We start from the raw sequence: 22691 nt of genomic DNA, 5'->3' as shown, positions 1-22691 counted from the left end.
GAAGCAAGCTGAATGTATTTTGGGTTCAAAAGCACCCTATTTATAGCCTAGATGCAAAATGATCTCTATTCATTACAATGTCTCATTTGCAGGTTATCATTCTGCTCTTCTCTGAAAGCTAGTCAGCAGATGTTTCATCCCATCCTGACTCACTGCATTAGTGATGAAAAAATATGCTGGATCCTACTATCACAGCCGTCATAGGCCATGTTTAAAACAGACAGGGTAACACGATGGGAAAATATTCTCTCTTGAATACCAATATAACTGCAGTGTTCAAATTCTTTTCTTTCTTTCTTTCTTTCTTTCTTTCTTTCTTTCTTTCTTTCTTTCTTTCTTTCTTTCTTTCTTTCTTTCTTTCTTTCTTTCTTTCTTTCTTTCTTTCTTTCTTTCTTTCTTTCTTTCCTTCCTTCCTTCCTTCCTTCTTTCTTTCTTTCTTTCTTTCTTTCTTTCTTTCTTTCTTTCTTTCTTTCTTTCTTTCTTTCTTTCTTTCTTTCTTTCTCTCTCTCTCTCTCTCTCTCTCTCTCTCTTTCTTTCTTTCTTTCTTTCTTTCTTTCTTTCTTTCTTTCTTTCTTTCTTTCTTTCTTTCTTTCTTTCTTTCTTTCTTTCTTTCTTTCTTTCTTTCTTTCTTTCTTTCTTTCTTTCTTTCTTTCTTTCTTTCTTTCTTTGAATAAATGTCTTTCCAAATGCATTCAGTCAATGCTAGGTAACATAGCATTAATCTCTCTTCCTATAAAAAAGAAGATTAAAAAAAAGAAAACCAAAAACCTGAACATACTACTTTGTTAAAGGTCTTGAAGATCATCTTTGGTGACATGTAGTTAAGGTCTACGTATATTTCATTTCCCCAGTGACAGAACAAAAAAAGCACCAGTGTTGCATACTCCTGAAAAGGCTTTAAAGGTATTCTTGGTACCGCAAGTAACATACCATGTCATTTGGTACCTTTTGATGGCATTGTAGTTGATTTGATCCAGGATGTCTGAAATTGTGAAACTTCACGGTTGAAAAATACAGGACTTTTTGGTCAACTTTGAAATTCCACAAGCGAGATACATTTTTTTTTTCTCCAAGATTAAGTGGGAGATCATTTATGAGAGATCATTTGTCATTGGTAGGTTGGCTGGCATGTCATAAGTTTCATTTATTTTCCCTCAAAATCCAAAGCTTGCAAGAAGAGTAAAAAGTAATTAAGCTAAAGATCATTCTGCTGATTATACAGTGGGTCAAGAAGAAAAGAAATAAAGTCATATTCCCACTTGAAGCAAAAAACAAAACAGAACAAAACTGCCAGATGTTTCTATAAACATTTTCCTCTTCCCTTCTTGAACAGAGATGGCTACACTATTCTTACGGTTTCACTAGGTACTGATCTATTCCAGTTGCGCTGGTTAGTGAGCAGCTTTTTCCTGTATATTTTCCATCATCATGTTTTTAATATTCTGCTTACACATTTATCAATATACCACTTTTATCTTAATACTCTCAGGCCAGGAGATGAGGGCAGTGGGTAAAAAATACAAATGGTGGATTCTGTGTTACTGAACACTCAGTAGCCCTGGTGTCATTCCTATTCAGATACCTGGTCCCTCTTTAAAAAACATTAGAATGAGAAAGTATCAAAAGGCCCAGGGAAGTCCAAGTGCTTATATAACACTGAAGAAGGTACAGATGTACTTGCTATGCAAAAATCTAGCTGTTGTTTTACTTTGATATGGGTGATTTTACATCTCAATGGTGTCTCATACCTTACTTGGATGACTTCAAAGGGTATGATATAAACATACTTTTTCCGTGTTAAGAAATTGATTCTTAAGAAATTGATTCTAAACAAAATTGGAAAATAATTAGAACTAGTCTTGCTAAAATATGTCAGTTGTGTTTGAAATGTTATCATACATACACAGTAAAATCTTTGTACTTTTTTTTTCCCACATAGTATTCATTTGGCCTGTACTAGATGCACAATACACAGAACAGAAAAATCCAAAGGAGTCAAATTCTGACATTAAAGGCAACCATTAAAAGTGAGTGGGATGGTTAAAGGAACCCTTATATAACACAGTTTTAAACTAACTCACAAAGACTGGGCAAAAAAATGTCCAATAGAATGGTAGCCAGCCTGAAAAGTAGTAATCATAAAAATCCATTGGAGTCAGTAGGAAACTAAATAAGTCATGAGAATATTATGGCTTCCCTTTTACACCATTATATCGTAATGGGGAAATTAGGCTAAGAATAATGCAAGTTCTTATGAATCAGCCTGGTGTTAATGTCTCTGCAAAGATTTCCAGTGCAGTGAATTCTTTATCAAAACGTGCTTAGCAGCAGTGTTTCCTGAGTCACTAAACAAGCTTAGGGACAGATCCTGCCCTCTTTCAAAACCAGCAAGCACTGCAAGATGACTCCCCTTTTCCTTGGCCTGATTTCCATGCTATGCTCCTTGTAGTTTGCCCCGATACATGTTAGCATGTTTGCCTAAGTCTTTTCAAAGAAGAGTTATGGTGAAACTTTGTGCAGTGTTTGGATGGCAGCCTCATAGACCTTGGCAAGAGCAGAACAGGCAGGACAGGACCAAAAAAACTGGGCCCTGCAAGGTGCCAGCCAGCAACTTTTCTCCCTTTGACTCACTCCAGACACTGCCCCATGGCAGCCAAATTCAGAAAAAGAAGAATTCATAGTTGTCCCCAAATGCATGTGGGTATTTTACCTCTTTGGGAAGCAACCTAAGAGTGGACAGAACTGTATCTTCTCAATGAACTGATACATTTCTAAAGCACAAAGACCTGAGGCATGTAAAGTGTCATGATTTTGTTGAAATTCTTGAAATTAATGGAATTTTTGTCAGACAAGAACTTTGCTTATACTGACTCAAGATTTGCTGACGAAGACAATGCATTTGCTAACATAGAAATGCATTTTCCATTGTCCAGCCACTAGTTAAGAAGATTAATGACTGCTTTGTAGTTTCAATTAAACTCCTTTATCATCATGAGGGACCAAACAAGTTTTAATTCCAGAAGTACTGCTTAAGAAAGAAGACCAGGGCTGCATAACACTGACATTTTATTAGAATTCATTTGTAACAAATGGAACTTGTGTCAGCAAAGAACTGATTTTCATACAGACTTTCTTTCGCCACCAATGTAACGAAGTAAGAAAATAAAAAGCACGCCTTTCATTCTGTAAAACATTTACGCGTACTACTAATTAGAGGTAATTGTATTTTTTAACAAGCCATTTTACAAGGTAATTTTTTTATTTTCAGTCTATGCATCCAAAACAAGAGCAAAGAACACAATTTTTTATTATCTTTGTAAAGACACTCCAAGCTTGAATGGCAAAGCCACATAACAGATGGTTATGATGGGACCTGCAGCCTTCTGATATCTGTTGGAGTATCAGGGCACCAAGAAAAAAGAAAAAAAGAAAAAATAAGAAAAGAATAAAAAAAGGAACAAAAAGAAAAAAAAAGAAAAACAAAAGAAAACCGGAAAGAATAAAAGGGAAAAAAAAAAAAAGCAGCTGCATTTTTTGTTTGTCACTGCAAACTCTTTTTTTCCTTTTTAAACGTTCTGTGTCATTTACGTACACACAAGTGGATTTTAGAAGCAGTTTCTTACAGATGGGTTCAAGTAATAACATTATTGGGTGTAGAATCAATAGGGCAGTGCATAGTACAAAGGTATAGAAAGTGCAAATCTCCCTAGAGGGCCCCTCCCTTCCCCAGCCATCCTCTCCAACATCTAGCTACTCAAAACATTTTGAAAAAAGAGCTAAAATAAACTTCTGTACACATCATTTTTATATATTTTGAGTTCTTCCCCATTGCAACTAATTACAAAATTAGACATAACTACACATACAAACGTAAATAATAGCACCGTACTGGTTATGCTGATGAAACCTATTCTAAGTTTGGAAATGTATGCTATGTAGACATGCTTACAATTTAAATTAACTGTAGAATGACTTTATATAAGAATACAGAAAGTGGAATGCACATCAATGATGCTAACGGTTCACTTCAGAAACAACTCATAAAAACTCATAAAAAATGGAGGAATATCTAGTTGTACAGCGGTTTCCCTTAAATATTGGCTCTAATTTTTTCAGCACCCTCCTTTTTCCTTAGACCTTGCAACATATTCTACTAGGGAGAAAGCTCTGATCTGTTTACAGACCTGGTGTGAAAGAATCTTCCCTAGTCTGTTTCTAAAAATATCCTTTGTATGATTATATGTAATTTTTTTTTGATCCCCAATATTTGACTAAAAGGACATGACCACACCGCATAACCTGGCACTTCAAGAATTCTTTAGAAAGTACAAATCAAGAAGGAAGAAAAAGAAACATAGTGCACATTCTTCTCAGGTTCAGATGTAAGTTATAGAATCTCATTCTGAGGTAGCCTTCTATCATACTTCTATTTTATATATATATTTATATTTTTGTTTTGTTTTTGTGTTATTTTCTTTACAAAAGTGCTCAAATATAATGCTTGCTTGAGTTTGGTCTTTCATATATTTCTTTCTGCTAGTAGTGGGAAATGTGGAAGAAGAAGAAAAAGCTAAGGTAACATTGCCAAGCCATAGTAATGCTCTTATCTGAAACCCCAAAGAAAAAATTCCTTTGATACTCAGGTATTAAGTGGTACAAGGCATGACAGAAAATGGGGTCAATGTAAATGGCATTCTACTAAGAGTCCCACAACATACTTTGTGCTGTTAAACAGATTTTTGTTTATCCCCAGAAGAAAATCTAGTGTCACTCTAAAAAAATGCCCTGCGGGCTCAGTTGTGCTAGCCTTACATGAACCATCCCACCAAAAGCAGCGATTTGACTTCAGCAATCTGTTGATATAAGTGAAAGCGCTGGGCTAGCCCAAAATTAAAAAAAAAGAAAAAGAAAAAAAAAAGAAAAAAAGAAAAAGAAAGAAAGAGAAAGAAAGAGAAAAGAAAAAAGATGCACAAACACTACTCATGTCAGCTACTACTAGTGTACTGCTACATCTCTGCAATGATACTACTAAAACCAGTGACACAGTGCTTTTAAAAAGCCAACTGGAAATGGATCTTTAGGTTGAGGGCTGGTCTGTTATTGGGAATACAGAAAGACAAAGGGCCTTGACTACCTATGTGTTTTGGGTTATCACTTATTACCATCCGTACTTCATTAGAGACTGGGAATGCATATTATTCAAAATTGTCCGATTATATAGGTTAGAATGTTTTCACTGAAAAGTATAACAGAGATATGAACTGAACTAAATACAAATGAAGGCTAACGAAAAGAAATGCTATTCAAAATAGGCATCAAATATAAGGCACTCTAAATGTAAAATTAAAATAAAAACCAGCATCTCCAAACAATGCTGTATGCCACAAAACGATTGATTTCACAGAGCAATGCGTGTTTGACTTTGCTCTGTTACATATGATAAATGTAAATTTCATAGCGCACACTATAGACAGTATACTATTGAATACAATTTTAAAACATCTTAATAGCTAGTATATTATAACATTCTCCCCCCTAAAGGGATATGCACTGACCTTTCCCACATGCACACCTCCTATATTTAATAATATGATTTCTTATTGCACTAAAGTGTTACAAATATTGAACTTCACTGGAAGCCTAAACCACATACTGTGTCTGTAGGTTTGTGTGTGTGTTTGTGTGTCTGTGTATGTGTGTGCGCACGTGCACATGTGTATTTTGTGTGTGTGTGTGTGTGCTCAAGTGGTGACGTGGCTAGAAATATTATTTCAGAAAGGGATGATGTTCTGATATCAGTGATGTGCATTCCTCATTTCCCTTTCAAACAAAAGTTCACGGACCTTGGAAATGCAAAGAAGATCAAATACAAGTAGACCTTGATCATAGTTTGCTGAAAAGCTTTCCCATCACTTTGATAAATCCAGGTCATGGAAGAACTGATATATTTCTGTGTGTGTAGATATCTATCCAGCTGTATCTCTGTAGCTATACAGAGAGATAGATTTGAGTAGACTGTAATACATACATATATCTACACATATAGAAGGAGAGAGGGGTGTGCATGTGCGTGTGTGCATGTGTGCGCGTGTATGTGCGTGCGTGCATGTGTGTTAGCAGCATCTTTATACTTTGCGCCTCCCTGTTGATTCCAAATGAAACCAAAAAGCCCCATTTTGATTTTAACTGATTACAATGAATATTTTCTTAAAGAAAAACAAAATAAACAAAACTGTAAAAGTAATATCTAACAAGACTGTGGTACTGTAGATAAATATAGGACTGCACAAAAATGTGCAAATTTTCAAATTCGTTAACATGTCTACAGCACGATATTACAGATAACAGTTCTACAGCTTAAAAAAATCTACAATTTTTAAACAAAAAAAATTAACAGTTATGCAACCTTGTTTTTAATTCACTTCATTGAATGATAAACTCTTGTTAAAAAAAGGAAAAAGTTTACACAGTTAAAAATGAAGCACAGGTCAGCAGTATCTTTACAATACTAAAAAACTAAATCAAGGACTTTCTTTTTAAACATTCCCACATTTTCCCTAAAGTGTTATGATGAGCAGTATCGTGGAAAGGGGTGATGTTGAATCAAAGAGTCCCTTTTGTTTTAGGAACCAGGCACCAGCCTTTTAACAAATATCTTGCACTGAATTGCAGTTCGCTCAAAACTCCTCTTTGTAACAATCAAGAAATCCTGAACAAGATGATGCTTCCTTCCAACAATTTCCTCTTCCCTTTAACTTCAAACAATGTTGGACCCTTGAGGTATCTGTAAATGAGATCCTTCAGACGCCTCACTGGTCAGGATTGTTTTATTATGGTTAGGTTATTAAACTGTGAATTCTTGGTCCACATGGAGTAGTTTTTGTTTCTGTTTCATATATCCCCAATATTTTTGTTTGTTTTATATATCCCCAATAATTGCTCCTTAGCTAAGAGTTAAGAAGTATTTTCTAAAGCACACCGTATGGCTCAGAAGCGGCTCTCTGGATCTTAAAGGGCCTGCAATAAAAATCCACGGTGGGTTTTTACGTTGCATAGTGATCAAAGCTGCCCAGATATTCTAGTGCGGCTCGATAGCAGAACTGGTATTGATCCTGGAGAAAGAAAAGAGAAAAAAAAAAAAGAAGAAAAGCTTAAAAAGCTGCTTTCCATTTTATTCCAAGTAAGAGTGAATTTTTCTTGACTGCAGACAAATATACCAGAGAGGCATCTGCAGTTCAGCAGTATTCTCTTGCTGACATCAACAGAACAGCAGTTTGAGTTACAACAAATGAAGATAGACTGAGATTTAATGCAGTAACATTCTCCACAGAATGCACCTTTTTTCCCTGAAGAGGTTCTACAACCATTTCCCAAGCATTTGTTGTTCTGAATTAATATAACATTAGCAAAATGCTTTTTCTCTTATGGGAGCATGTTAAGACTCTTTTCCCCCCATGTATTTGAAAATAACTAGTAAAATACTCAATTAACTCTACAGTAAATATGATACACTGCACTAAGTGACAATATCCATCACAGCCCTGATACAGAATACTGCATGGAAAGCCATCAGATCAAAAATCAGGTTAGGAAGCAAGAGGACCTCAACCTTCAGCAACATAAGCTTTGTTGATGACATGAAGATATGTTAGCCCATGGCAAGAACACAGCCTAAGAGAGACACATGTAGTTAAGCACCTTATTAAAATGAAGCAAATTGCACTTCAGCCTGAAAATGGAGAAAGCAAGCTCAAGGTGATGAGAGATTTGCATATATTTCTTGTGAATCCAGTATTTGGCACTTCATGTTATTCCCACGCACACAGGGCAGTCCTATTACAGAGTTAGGAAACACTACAGGCTTACACTAAAATGCCAAGTCAGTGTGCTCATTTGTGACTGCTACTCAGGGTACTGATGATAAAAAAACAAAACAAAACAAAACAAAAACCCCCAAAAAACCCCAGAAATTATTTCTGAAGAATTTATTTCTGAATTTTTTCCTCCATTCAAAATATCAAAACAGTCTGGTCATTTATATTGTAGTGATACGTGTTAACCCCACATAGTTATATTTATTAAAATCACTTTTTTTTTTTTGAAGACCAGGAGACTGATTAGATAGTTGCATCATTTTAATGACACTAATCACTAATGGCTCCCTTCTCCTTGGTTTTAGAACAATGGGAGAATACTTTAAAACATATGTCTAGATTTTAAGTATATGGGTGGTCCATATAATAAGGATTAGATTTCTAAGCACCTTTTAGCACCTAAATTATTGAATATAGAATTTCTTTTCTGAGTCCTCAGAGAAATGAATTGTCAGCATTTCTACTTGCAGTTAGGAGTGAAGCGTAGCATACAGAAACAAGCTGAATTAGGTGGAGGGAGAATATATCACATAGTCCATTTCTGTATTTGTCAAGTAGGCTCCAAGAAGCCTAGTTTTTCTGTATGCTGTATTTATTTCTTGGAAAAAAGTAAAATTTTCCCAAATGTACACTTCTAGAATAACAATGGTAATGGAAAAGAAATGTAATTAATTCTTCCATTTGGTCACAGTGAGTTACCTGTACAAGTGACAAGCTTATCTCTATTTCTCATATTATTTATAAAGTTGTCTTCTTAAAAATAAGACTATCTAGCCTTTTCTGAATAAGTGCAATTTTCTTGCAGAAAATGGTAAGCTCTGGGGAACTATCTTAAATTTCATAGCATGTAATATAAAGGCCAATCAAATTATAACAATTAAACGTATGACCTAATTTTTTTTCCCTTCTCTTGCCCTTTGACTTGATTCCCTCATCAATTGATTCAGGCTGAGTTCAAGTCACTTGTCCAGAAACTTAAGCAGAAATCAAGCACATACCAAAAACATTTAATGTTCTTTATGACATGTTATATTTCCAAGAAATCAGGCCCAGGAGATCATTTGATATTGTTTATCTCTCTCCTCATTTCTATATAGTACTCTTGCTAGCAGGGCAGTCATTTACTCTGTATAAATGTGTTTACCATTATGATTTTCAAGACAAACAGCCACTTATGTGGTGACACAGAGTCAAGACAACCATGAAAATAATACCACCTGATTTCAAAGTCATGAACAATGGAACATGCAAAATTTAGCGAGTCCACCCACACAAACATTTGGCCTCTTTCTTAATACCACACATTTCTGCCACGAAGGAAAGTTTCAAACAAAAATGGGTAGCATTTCTTGAAAAATAGTTTTACTCAACCATTCAGGTTTCACTAGTGAAGTGATTGTTTTCTTCTGCAGCCAGCAGCATCTGCTGCCATAATAACATGTTAATCTGTAGCCACATAGTCACTAAATGTATAAATGTATGCACATTTTACACAATCTCTATCTGTGCATTCTTGGCTGTGGAAATTGCTCCCTCCATCCCACCTCTTTTCCATCACCATTGTATATGGACACTGTTCTCCTCACCTCTGTCTGTACCATGGCTGGCCGTTGTGTCCTTAACATTTTGACAGTCTGGAAGATGTCGACGACACCTTCGTATCTCATTCTTTCCAACACAATGCTCAGGGTTATGAATACTCCTGTTCGTCCAACACCCGCACTATTGCAATTTAAAAAAAAAAAAGAGAGAAGGAATGTTGACTGATGGTTAACGATGATAAAAAATTGGCTGACAACTTATCTGTTGATACAACATATTGTATGTGTATAGGTTTCGAAACAGGTAAATGTTCAGTGAGCAAAATGCCACAGCAAACTGCTACATTTTAGTTAGAATAACTGCTCTCAAGCAAACTCAACATACTACTTATGCACTTCCCGACTTCCAGTCTTCACTGCAAAGCGACTTGGTTTGTTGATCCAAATATACAATAATCTGTGCACAGTGAAGCAAAATGAGTGTTTGCTGTTGGTGAGCTATACTGGAAATGACAGAAGGAAACCAAAATGCATGTTACTGCTGTCTTCCTCTTGACTTGTTCATGTGTATCCCCTCCACTTAATTTTTGTTGATGATGTGATGATATATCTCCCATCACTTGATTTATCAGTTTAGCCTCTATTCTGAGTTGACGACAACCAGTGGACTTCCAGCTAACATTGAAATTGCTCTTAAATGCTACAATTCACGTAAAAGATATAGGGGAAATCTAAGATACGGCTTTTATTGAATTTACACAATCTGGAGTAGAGATTACAGACACTGCATGTATCCATTCATATACTGCATGTATCCATATTAGAATAGAATCAATTTTTTGAAGGTTTTTTGAGGTTTATTTAACCTCAGTTTTGTCTTGGATTTCTGTCAGTAGCTAAAAACCACAAGAAAGAAATTCCTATAATTAACAGTGCCAACAGAGTAAGTTGTTAAACTTAAATAAACATCTATTCATGTAGATCACTCTTGGACATGGGTGGACATCAAAAGTCTTCTGATTCTTCTGAGTCTGAGTGGTTGAAATCAAGCAACTTACCATCTCAGCCTGGAGTCTAACTGCTTCACAAGGTCTTCACAAGGTAAAATGAGTTTCGGAAGATAGAGACTCATAGAGCTATTCAATGTGAAAAAGATGAACAACAAGGAGTGGCTGAAGAACTCTGAACATGAACACGGACTGTGAGAGAGGGACACTGAATGCTGAGATCAGTGTGGAAACCAACGTCCAGGTTGGACAATGGTATTTTACTGTTTAGTCTAGATCAGCATATTTCTAGGGGGTTAAAAATATATGTGATTGTATTTAGAAACTTTGCAGAAGCTGTGCGTTTTCAGAGAGCTGAAACTAAAAAACACTTGACACCCAACTTGATAAAACATCGTGCTCTCAGTGCTGGTATTCCTGTGTGTGATGACCAATAGTCCTGCAGATCTACAGCAACAGGATTATATGATCTCCTTTCCCAGACGGGATAAATTAGAAAGGTGATGACTTAAAAGGAAAGTCCTGGAAAACAGAATGCTTAAACCTGACTTTAGGAGTCAATGACAATGGGAGATAAACACAGTACCCTAGAAAGTGTTCAGCATACTTTAATGGGCCAACTACCACTGGAGATCAACTATTTGAAGAACTCAAACAAAAAGGTATGTCTTTCTAAATATCTGTGTGATGATTTCTAAATTAGGTGTTAGTCAAATCCTTATTAAGAAAACTATTCATACTTCTTTAAATCAACAAAAGGAGGGAATTAATTTGCTTTTATATTCTTAAGAAGTGAAAAGGTATCCAGAGAATTACTTAATGAGGAACACAGACTGATGTGAAAAAATCTCAATGCTTTTAGATCCTAATTAGCCATTAAGTGTAATACTTTGGTAAAGTGTGTAGAAAACTCAAGGACCTTGTTCCAATTGAAAATGACAAGCATATTTAAATATTAATTCATTTATTATTAGGAGATACTCAGGATTTCTAAAGAGTGATAGAAGTCCACAAATGTACTAGCAGTATTTTTAAAGATCAGCTGACTTCATTCAGTGCAAGTAAAACTGCCAACTGAGTTCTGCCACAGTAATTTACGAAGGAGAGCACCACAGGTTTTTAAAAACCCTCTGTTTAATAAATAGTGAATGGTCCTTGGCATCACTCCATGATGCTGCCAGCTTCAGTGAGGATTCACTGAAGTTTTAACAAATAGACACAAACTGGGAATACCTTAATCAGTCATGAGGAAGTACTGATGTTTTTGTAAGGAGTTTGTAAAAGTAGGTCTTTAATGTCAGGAAAAGGTGCTCCTCCTTACTTTCTAAAAGCTGATATAAAATTTCAAGAGCCTAAGTTGATTCTGGTGAATATTTTGCTTCCGAGTAAACGATCCTTATACTATTTTAGTTAATTTTTAATTGATTGACTGGTAAGGTTAGAAACTTTTAAATAGTAGCACATTGACCTATTTGTAAAAGTGCCAGAGAAACAGAATGTACCTAATGTTTAAAAAGTATGGGTGGTGGTAGTTTAGTGTGGAACACAGAACAAACTCCTGAGAAGTGTATAGAGTGGGATGGAAACTATAGAGAACAGGCACTTGGGAGTTTGATGGTTAAGTAAAAAAAAATCCTTTAAAACTCCTCATGGAACCAACTGGAGCCATTATAAGAATACACAAGGTCTAGGCTAGTGGAGGTATCTGGGATCTTGTGTTTTTTGGAATAAACAGCAATTTAAGAAAGTAATTTAATTTCATATGGGTTGACTAACATTGCTAATGATTATTAGCACTATTAACCTCCAAAATGTTATTAGGATGATGATAGAACTTTTAAAGATAAAATCTTGTTGGATTATGTTGGATCTGACATTGTTTCTACCAAAATCTATTCAATTCTCCATGGCTTCAGCATGTCAGGAAAAATGAGGTTTGTGCTTATCACAGTTGTCTTTAACTCTCCTTCACAAAATGCATCCCTGAACTTTGGCTTTCGATCATGGCTTTGCAATGCCATTCCCTTTTCAGGCTATAAAAACCCTTAGACGCACAGAAAAACTGGGATTCAAAATGTCTCGTATGTTAAAGTCTTTCTGATTAAGGACCATAAAGATTTCTGTTAAAACATCAGAATACAAGCAACTATTCTTCTGGCTCTGTAAGGACAACAATCTCTCTCTTCATTTATATGCTCTAGTAAACTTGTGATTTTGCCTTCATATTAGTATTAGGGTCCTGCCTCGCCTGCGGAGAGGACTTGGTACCTATATTAATATTTGCTATCTATATTATATAAATAATAACTTTTCATCTATCAAAAAATAATTTAATGTTCCAGAATGAATATCTAAAATCCTGGTGAAATTTATAGAAAGCAATTTATTAAATAAGAGATAAAAGATAAAGATATTATTTTTTTTGCCATCTGCTTAGACTTTAGAATATGCAGCAAAAGTAAATAAAAATACATAATATTATAAAAGCTCACCACTGGATTATTCCAATGCACCCTGTAAGCTGTTGTCATCTGCATCTCAGTTGTAAAGGAATTTGGGTAGTTCATCACATCAGTAAATGAGAATTTCATTCTGGGAGTCTAACTCACCAATTGAAACCTCAGGAATGTTTTGACAGGCAGAGTTTCTGAACTCTGAGTTCTGTTTTATTTGCTTTCCTGATGCAACCACCATTTTATTTGTCTTTTCCTAACTGCCACTAAGGCGCTACTCAAGAATAACTGGTTTGTTTACAGCTAATAATCCCCAATGATGTAACAGAATTGGCTGATTAGCAATGGAAAAAAATAATAAAAAAAAAAAAAAAACAGATAGAGGAACCTGTGATAAAGCATTTCCTACTGCTTTCTGAAAGTAGCACTGATCAAGTTGTTTTTATCCTGCGGCAGAGACACATTTCAGTGAAGAAAAATATCACATGCTTCCACACACTTCAGAAGAAAATTTTCTGTAAGAATGCAAGCATCATAAAACAGTTCCCATTTGATAAAGCAATCCTTCTAAAAGTCCCCCTTTAACCCTTGTATTTGATTGCATTTCTGATAGTTCACCTATGAAGCTCCACCTCCTCATATACTTTCGCTGTTGTAAGCTATTTCTAAAGTCAATCTTAGAAAAAGAAACTGCACATGAATTGTTTTGAAATTTCGTTTACTTACCTACAATGAACAGAGATTGGCCCATCCTGACCAAACTGCTCTTTTGTTTTATGCACTTGGCCTATAAAGTCAATAAATCCTTCTCCAGACTTTGGCACTCCTTGTTCTGGCCAGTCAGTGAACTGGAACTGCCTCACTGTACGGGACTGGCCATCCTTTAATGAAAGACACATATTAGATATCCCAAAACAATGTCCCAATGGCTAGAAGCTAGTCAGGCAACAAAACAGAAGGTCAGTCACAAAAAACGTACATTGGCTGCGAATGGGGAATCGCTAAGATCACATGTACGCAGGTTCTTTTGACACATCACTGATCCATATTTTTGTAGCACTGGCACAGAAATGAAATTTTATTAACTATGACACTGTACAGATTCTTTTCTATAGGAGAGTTGTCTGACATTCTGCCTTTGTGAAAACAGAGTCTAAGGATAAGGAAGTTAAGATCTCATTAAGTAATACATGTATTTTAAAATATTTTTTTGAGTCTTCTGAATTGCAATTTTCCTTTAAGACAGCTAGAATACGGATACCCAGCCTCCCCCTCCTCTCCATAAACATACTCTGTATGGCAGGAATATATTTACTCATAAAATTAATATAAACAATGGGCTCTTTTCAAATTGTACCTTTAATAGCATAGCAGTTATGGTGCTTTCTAGGATGTAGGCACTTGTCTGGAAGAGGATGACCAAGTCACTTATTGCAAATCATGACTTTCCTTCATTATAACTTAATTTACTAATAGTTTGGACAGGGTTCAAACTAGTAACCCTTTAGAAGACTTTTTCTCTCTCCAGACATGTTGGCTGAAGCTGTTTAGTCCCTTTGATTAGAAATGCTGACAGGATTTTTTTAAAGGACAGAATTCTGCAGCGTGGTTATGTTTATAATAAGCCACAGGAATAATTTAACTAAGTCCACTGCAAACCCCAGCTTCTACTGCATGCATTTTATGTGTAAAGGCTCAGGATAGCATAAATAATAAAAATATAATATAAGTGGATGAAGTAAATTTGTTTCAATGATTCTGAGCACTGTCAATCTGTGCAGCTGTTATACTTAAAAGCATGAACATAAATTGAGCTACTACTCTGGATTACTTTCTCCGGACACATTACATTTCTTAAGCACCCACCATGCCATGTCTTCAAAATGCTCTTTCACTAAATGAAACGCACAAAGAATTAAAATGACTGTAGGAGATCCCCTGAGAAACAGATAGATATGCTGAAGGCAAGAACAGTCTTTCAGTCTTTTTTTTTTCCCCACCAAAAGCTCTCAGTTATTATAGACCTTAGAATTGAAACAGAAATTGTTTAAAAATAAAGAAAATAAAAGCAGTAATTTGCTTTTATGTTTCTGGTCCTGTGGGTTAATGTCTTTCATGTCTCATCTGGGAGTGGATGGGCATGTTGCAGCCTCAGCCCAACAAAATAACACACCCTCTTTTTTTGCCCTATACTTTCCTAGATGCCTGCTTTGGCATTGAGCACATCAATTGCGTGGAATACTTTTGTCCTTTGAAAAAAAAAGTGCATCTGTTCCAAAATATCTACCCAAATTTTTTCTACTATGTATCAGCCCAAAGAACCATATATATCATATCTTAAATGGCATTTTCTTAGTATGACGTTTTCTCATAGTTACTCAGGTGAACTCATTCCCCTCTAGATGTCAAATTGGAATGCATTATTCAAGACAACTACAAGATACAGTATTAATCCATCAACGCATCTAAGCAATAGAATTGAGTCCCATTTTGACCTCCCATTTCTCTGAAATAAACAAAACCTTAAGTGTGAGGTTTTGTACTTTGCAATTTGCACTACTGCAATGTGCCATTTAAGGCTACGGAAGCTCTTTGACAATTCTCTCACCCTGACAGGATGTACAGTAGAAAAATAGTAGCTTTTTAAGGGAGTAGAAAATAAAAGGAAAGACTATGCTTTACTAGCATAGGCTGTCACTGGAATGTCAACAAATTTCTTCCTATGAATCAGATCTGAAGGTAAATATTTGTATATCGTTTGTCTAAATCAGCTATGTGGTATATCTCATGGTAGTCATAACTCAGTAATCTCATGGAAGTATGTGAAAATAGTACTATTTTCTTTTAAAATGGCACTAACTTCTATTATTTAACAAGCACACTAGTAAAGTTAGTTAGTCTGAGGTTAGACTACCATTAGAAGAGAACTGGAGCCACTCTGCTCTTTCTTACACAATTCCCCATGCTCCTAACATTATAAACAGTGCTGCTTTCTTTTAATGAGATGCTTGCCAGTAGAAGTCCAAATATAAATACCAAATTTTATTAAAATCTCTATTTTCAAATATTGTCACAGTGAACATAGATAGGGTAAGAAGTTAACAAAATATGAGCCTTCAAATCCCTATATTGATATGTCTGGAGCATGGGGCTTTTGATAAATAATTCTACTGATTGGATGGCCCTTAGGATTTCTTCTTTCTCCTATGAGGGATATTCAATCATTTTGTGATGAGGCTGTAGAATATATAATACTCACTTACAGCCATTACTAGTAGGCTAGCCTTATATGAGACTGTCCCAACATATCGATCTTTGTAGTTTACAGAACAACTGTATATAAAGCTACCAGAGCAGTAGATTGAAGTGGCTACAGAGGTCAATTCCAGTTTCCAACAGAAATGACAGTCTTGGGAATAGCACAGTGCTCCACACCAAGCATTCGCTGCTGGGACCTGCAAGAGCAGCCTGCTCCTCGGCTGAACCTGGGAACCTCCGCTTGACCAGGACTCTGAGGCTGTCCTGACATTGCTAAAGTGCTTAGAGACAAGGAGGAGGGAGCCTGATTACAACCAAAGCTGCATTTATTCTCCACTGAATATAATAATTTAGTTAGATGGTCTCAATTACTGGGTGTGACAGGCGTAAAAGTCTAACTAGAGGAAAATCCTAAGATACATTTTCCTAAGTAATGCTTGCAGCTTTCAGCAAATTTTGTGGAGCTACGGTTTCTCAGAATGTCTGTAAAATTTAAGATGGCCCTGAGAGTGAATTATTTTAAAATTGTGGCCATTAAGATAGAGAGATGTTTAAAATTTGGAGAATAATAATAAGCAATTGCAAGACAACAGGGTTGTTGACATGCATGTATGGCTCACTTAAAAAGTGGTGCACTAGTACAGGAGCAGGAAAGCTATTTCTGGCAAATTAGGTTATGGAATCTTTTGAGACTTTTTACTGGTGTACTAGCTATCAGGAAAAAGAGAGATTGTACTGGTTTACTATAAACTCTTAAATTAACTTTTGGCAAATATATTTCACCCCAGGTATTGTTTGTAGTCTCTCATCTTCAGATACAACTTGGCTTTTTTGGCATTATTATTATCTGATTTGAGCATGCTGAACTATGTCACCTAACATCTTTTCAGCTTTAGAAGGTACAGAAAAAAAAATAATATTGCATCTTCAAAGACAATCAACAATTTTGGAGTGAAATTGCCTTTGAATCCACCTGCACTTACAGAAGTGGTTGAAAACTGATATTTGAAGCCAGCAACTTTATTTACGAACAAGTTAGAGAAGATATCATTCATGTGATCATTACTATTTTTAGTGGAACGAAAATCAGATCAAAAGTATGCCTGCACATGTTTTATCAAAAACATGTATGTGAGTGTAATTTGCCCACTTAAAATTTTAGTATGTTGACCATCTCACTAACTACCTGTAGGACCAAATTTTACATGAAGTTAACATCCAATCAGCAGTCTGGCCAATAAAGATAAAATGTTATATTTTCTATGGTGACTGACAACTCAACTGGCCAAGTTGATCCTGGAAAGTACATCCATTATTTGGCTTGAACAAACAGTATTTTACAGTGCTTATAGAAATGGAGGGTGTTGGTATTTTTTCTGATCATGCAGAGTAAAGTGCTAGAAATCACAAGTCTGAGAAATGCCAAGTGTGTATTTGAAGTTTATGTATATTTAATCTCATATCAGCACGTAGTCTTGGGCTCGGGAATTCAGATAAGAAATGCAGAATGAAAATAAGGAAGCTAGAGTCACAGCTGTATAACTCCCCTTTGCAGATATACAAGAGTGCTGAGGATAAGCTATGTCAAAAATCAAATTATAATGTGCAAAGCTTGTCAAGCTTTTCTTAAGAATGCTATTTGTCCTGCAGTTTTAAAACCTCACTGTATCAACCTTCACGCTAAGTCAATCTAGAAGGTGGTGCAAAACAACATATTTACAGCTTCAAGAAACGAAAATTTCCTACCAAAAGGACCAAGATGGAAGGAGATGGCATTCAAATCATCATTTCTGCATTAGATGCGAATACTTATTCAGACCTCTGCAAAATTGTGCTACCCAGATGTTATATATGAATTGTTTGTAAATAAAGGTGCTATTTATTTAACAAATTCTTTCTCTGATATTTGCTTATTGCTCGAAAAACAAGCACATGTCTAATTAAAAAAAGGAGAGAGAGAAGGAGAGAGAGAAATAGTCTTTTTCTTTTAAACTTGAGTGAAATGGGATAATGTTGTGTTAACTTACCCTTGCATCTGTAACCTTGAATTCCCTTAGAATATACTGTGGCATGTTGTACTCTGCCATTGGATCTACGACAAAATACTGGTATCTCGCTGAACGTTCTGCAGGCCAATACTGGTGGCATTTTTCCTACAAAATAACAAAGCAAAACACACTTGTTACTCAAGACCGCCACCACAAGCTTGAGTCTTTTTTTCACTCAAATAAGAGTAATACTTATGGAAAGTGCCATTACTGACATAAATTTGAAATGTTAATTTTAATGAAATAGGATTGCTTGAAGCAAAACATAAAACTGTACTGGTCACTGTACCTCTGAACTTACATTTCTGCTCAGTTTTCTTTTTTATCAGTGGAAAGAGCTATGCCTAGCTTAAATGTCAGTACAGAACGGGATGCAAACTTGATGACTATTTTTATTTTTCCCCCTTCTTCCTTGCTGAAGCAAATGTTCTCTGGCCTCAGTCGGGCGTGTCTGTTCACCTCTGCATCCTCTATCAATGTCCCAAGCCACCTCTTTTCTATAACTATTTGGCTGGGCTCTGATTTCACTTATCATGTAGCATGATGTAATCCTGTTTGGATAGTAACTTATTTCATTCTTTCCATTATACGAAGCAGCACTTTAATGACTCTAGGACTGTAAATGGGCCAATGAACCTGCTAATTTCAGCACAATGAGCACACAGAAAACATCCAGCTCTTTTAAAAATACTTTCCCCTAATGTTGTTAACATCAGAAGCTACAGAGGAAAAGTTTCCAAATGAGAAATCCTCATTATTCAACAACCAGCAACGCTCCCCTGCTTTCTTTCTAATACCAACATGAAGACTAAGTTGCTGCTTCTCACTGCATCCCAGAACAAAATGCCATGTCCAGCTTGTCTACATCACCCACAGACTGCAAATGTCACTACCTTGTGACCTCCATGACACCGCTATTTCAAAAACAGAAGGAACCGAAACAGAAATTAGTTTCTGACCTTTACCTTTAGACATCCCATAACGATGAAATACTTTAATAAGAAAACATTAATTATAATAAGTATTTTTATGGAAATATTATAGTAATACATACTCTGCCCATTTCTCGCAGCTTAGTAAGCATGACTACAATGGTAGAATTATGCTCCCAGAGCATTCTCCAGAAATCTTCAGTTGTTTCTGCCAAAGGTCCTTGTGTAGCTATGTAAGCCTTCTGCTGTCTATATTGAAAGAAAAATTAAATAAACAGAAATATTTTAAACAAAAGTGTAAATTGATAGCCATATTGTCTGTTTATAAGTAAATATTATCAAGAGGAAAAGTTATATGTTATTAATAACAAGCACATTAATACCTAATATGATTGTTTATTCAACGATATATTTTTTTATTTTTAGAACTTTGTGATGGAAATTACCCTGTTAATATTGTGATATATGTTTTTATCATTATTACTATTATTATTATTTTAATGCAACACTAATAACTCAATTTGTGTGCTGTAAAAAGCACTTAAGAAACATTTAGCTATGCTGCTTCATTTTGCAGAAAAACATATGGTACTATCTATTAAGTTCAGGAATTATAGCAACAAGCAGTATCTTTATTAACTATTTTTCAACTGCCTAATACCTCCAAGTAAAAGTAAGCCAATAAGAAAGTTCAGGAGTGGACTGTGACGCATTTTCAGGCCTTAAAATCTTAGTTGTGGTACATACCACAAGACTGTAAAAATCTTCTGGAGAGGGAGTTTTATAAGAAGATGGAGACTACTGTACAGTGTTCGTACAGAAATATCTTTGTAGGTGCTATTTCAAATGAAGATCATTTCCAGCTAGGAGGCTCAGAAAAAGTGCTCTGTAGATGCACATATTCAAGCACACCTAAGCTGCCCTTGCAAAAGTGCACTACTTTCCCTTCATGCCTTTTCGTAGCAACTGCTTAAGCCAGCTAAGGGCATATTGCTCCATGCTATAACGAAGGTTCTGGTTTAAATACATATAAAATCCTTTTTGGGGGCTAAGTCTGCTCTTAATCAGTGCTGCAAGAGCATCATAGGTTATCACCTTGACACCGGCAGTATACCTCCTGTATGTTATTTCTGTGAATCTTTTTAAGCAGAATAGTTGTAAAAAGATGGAGGTTGTATGAACGTATGAATGTATTTAAAATCTCAGTAATCTTCAACATGCAAAAACACACTGAGAGTTCTCATAAAGGTAGGTGCAACTTTATTATTTAAGACTGTATGACTCTTGCACTCTACACAATTTTCCTGTGTGGTATACGTGAAAATCTAGAGTCATTATTAACATTAAAAGGCAAAACAAAACACAAACTGTCCAGATTATAAGCAAAACAATTCACTATTTTCCCTATAATCACATAAATAGTTATGTAAACTTCTAAAGCAGTTAGCATGGGAACACATCAACATTAGTACCTGTATCCATCAATAAAACTAGCGTTTATGTAATCAGAGCCTTCTACTCCTCGGATTGGCTGCAAGCAAACTCTTGTAGACTCATATGGCATAATATTGACAAGGCGATTTTTGAATTTATTACAGGGAAGATTGGCACTGATGAATCTTGAAGTGTGAGCTTTAGAGCTAGCTAGACGCTGTTGAAGATAAATAAATATTAAGAATTAAGATCAGGTATGACAAAAACAAATGTCATTATCAAATTTGATGATCATTGCTTGAGTCACTAACAAGTTATTTCAATTTCAAATGCTTTTTTTAATATATATTTCATGACATTACTTATGATTTCTTTTTCATGCCTATGAGCAAATTTAAATACCAAACAGTTACACAAACATGAATTTCAAAAAGTAAAGGAACAACAGGGTTAAAACATTAACTTTGAACAGTCCTGGTCTGGACACTAACTAAAAGCAGAAACAAATATTTTACAAAATACTGTTCTCTTAATTTATAGTTTCATGCTCCAGGTGACCTAGCTTTTGCTTGCTGGAAACAAATGCTGGAGGATATAGCAGCATGAAGTGTTACCCACTTTGGTCTTGGCCCACCACAGCGTAACATATCAGTACCTTAAATTCCAGTTCCATTCCTGTGACATTCTCTCCTGTTTCGATCTGTGTCAGCTTCTGAATATATGCATACAGGTTTCTGGCTGGCACTTCGGTATTTCCACATGTCACTGCTTCCAGCAGTGCATCATGGATAAAGATGTATTGGTCCTCAGTTTGAACCATGTAATTCCTCTGTGCTCTCATTAGAGTTACGTGGCCATAAATATCTACGGTCTTTTCATGCTTTATTCTCTCCAACATGGCATCTATCACGATGAAACAGCCAGTCCTGCCGACCCCAGCGCTTAGAAGAAAAGAACACAGGAGGACGAACATGAAGGAATATGTCATGCAGAGTGCCTATTTTTTATGGCATTCAAACTTTAAAGTTTCATAACTGTTATGAAAAGCACATTTTCTGAATATTAACATCAGCTTCCATGAAAGAGGAGGCCAGTGCCTTTGAAATAAGTGATCTCCTTTAACTCCTCTTAGCAACAACTGAGGATGTAGAATGCATTTGTAAGAGATCTTTGTTAAGAATGCATTTGTAAGAGATCTAAGCAGGCTCAAGCTTGAATGGGAAAGAAATAAAACACATGATGAAAAATGAAAATTACCAGAGGTAATGCATATGCTAAAAATTCCAGCTTTATTTTCAGCATTATCTGTAATTCATTGGACATATTTTTGTTGTTGTTATCCTATTCTTACTGAGATTAATTTATTAGCAGACAACAACACTATACAAAATGAGTGTTAGAAATTCTGCTTTGAAGGCAAGCTTTCTTCTAGATCAAACTGTGAGGTTTCAGTTGATGCAGTTTGCTGTGTCCTACTCTCCTTTGCCCAGTCAGGCCATAATATTACAATCTGCAAGTAGCTATACTAGTTTTAGGCCTGAAAAATCCTTAGCTAGCCCCATATTCAAGATTCTGCCTTGAATCTCTAGAAGCAAAGTAAGGCACAATTAGAAGGTCCAGAACTTGGACCATGATGTTCAGATTGCTTCAAAAGGCAGATGATAAAAGGACTAAGTATACTTGAAGACAGAGCTTGACATGACAACAGTGAATTTATGTGAAGACTGGGTCAGTAGTATTCCTCAGTCAGGGCTAAAGTAGCATCTCTTCCCTGATTCTAGATCAAATCAGATGCTGGACATTTGGCGCTAAATGCATGTCTGTCCTGTTGAGGACCAGGAAACCTCTCCTTCCCACCTCTGAAGGCAGGTGATTCCAGTAGTGAGTGTACTAACAGCAGTTTACTTTTTATGATTCCTCCTGTCAAAATGTGCCAGACTTGAGGATTTTTAATTATCCTCTTTCTCTCTAAGAGCTTTTATATATCGGCTACCATTAATGACTCCTGAGGACAACGTTATGCATAAGAGGGAAAAGAGACATATAATAGTTACTTTGATGCTATTATTCTTAATCATACATGATCCAATATATGGCATTTTTCATAAAAGAACAGGTTATAGAGGGATTTGCAAAAGGAATAT

General features: G+C 35.7%; 1 protein-coding gene across 1 annotated transcript in view; it reads right to left on the bottom strand.

Annotated features, from left to right (window-relative positions):
• Nucleotides 1-6240: 6240 nt before the first annotated feature.
• LOC104564589 (protein tyrosine phosphatase receptor type D) overlaps nt 6241-22691 on the bottom strand; it is a 106299-nt gene continuing 89848 nt past the window's right edge. The window contains exons 15-21 of the mRNA XM_088538757.1: nt 21203-21488; nt 20586-20764; nt 19236-19362; nt 18161-18286; nt 13602-13756; nt 9461-9596; nt 6241-7112 (exon numbers count right to left, since the gene is read on the bottom strand). Of these exons, the coding sequence (XP_088394883.1) occupies nt 7044-7112; nt 9461-9596; nt 13602-13756; nt 18161-18286; nt 19236-19362; nt 20586-20764; nt 21203-21488 (1078 nt within the window). The 3' untranslated portion in view covers nt 6241-7043. The remainder of the gene's footprint in view (nt 7113-9460; nt 9597-13601; nt 13757-18160; nt 18287-19235; nt 19363-20585; nt 20765-21202; nt 21489-22691) is intronic.

This window comes from Tinamus guttatus, unplaced genomic scaffold (assembly GCF_059628265.1).
Source record: "Tinamus guttatus ecotype Peru unplaced genomic scaffold, ASM5962826v1 Tinamus_guttatus_pri_ptg001156l, whole genome shotgun sequence".
In the NCBI taxonomy this organism is placed as follows: domain Eukaryota; kingdom Metazoa; phylum Chordata; class Aves; order Tinamiformes; family Tinamidae; genus Tinamus; species Tinamus guttatus.
The sequence above is the reverse complement of the archived record's forward strand: the minus strand, read 5'-3'. Positions and strand labels throughout refer to the sequence as shown.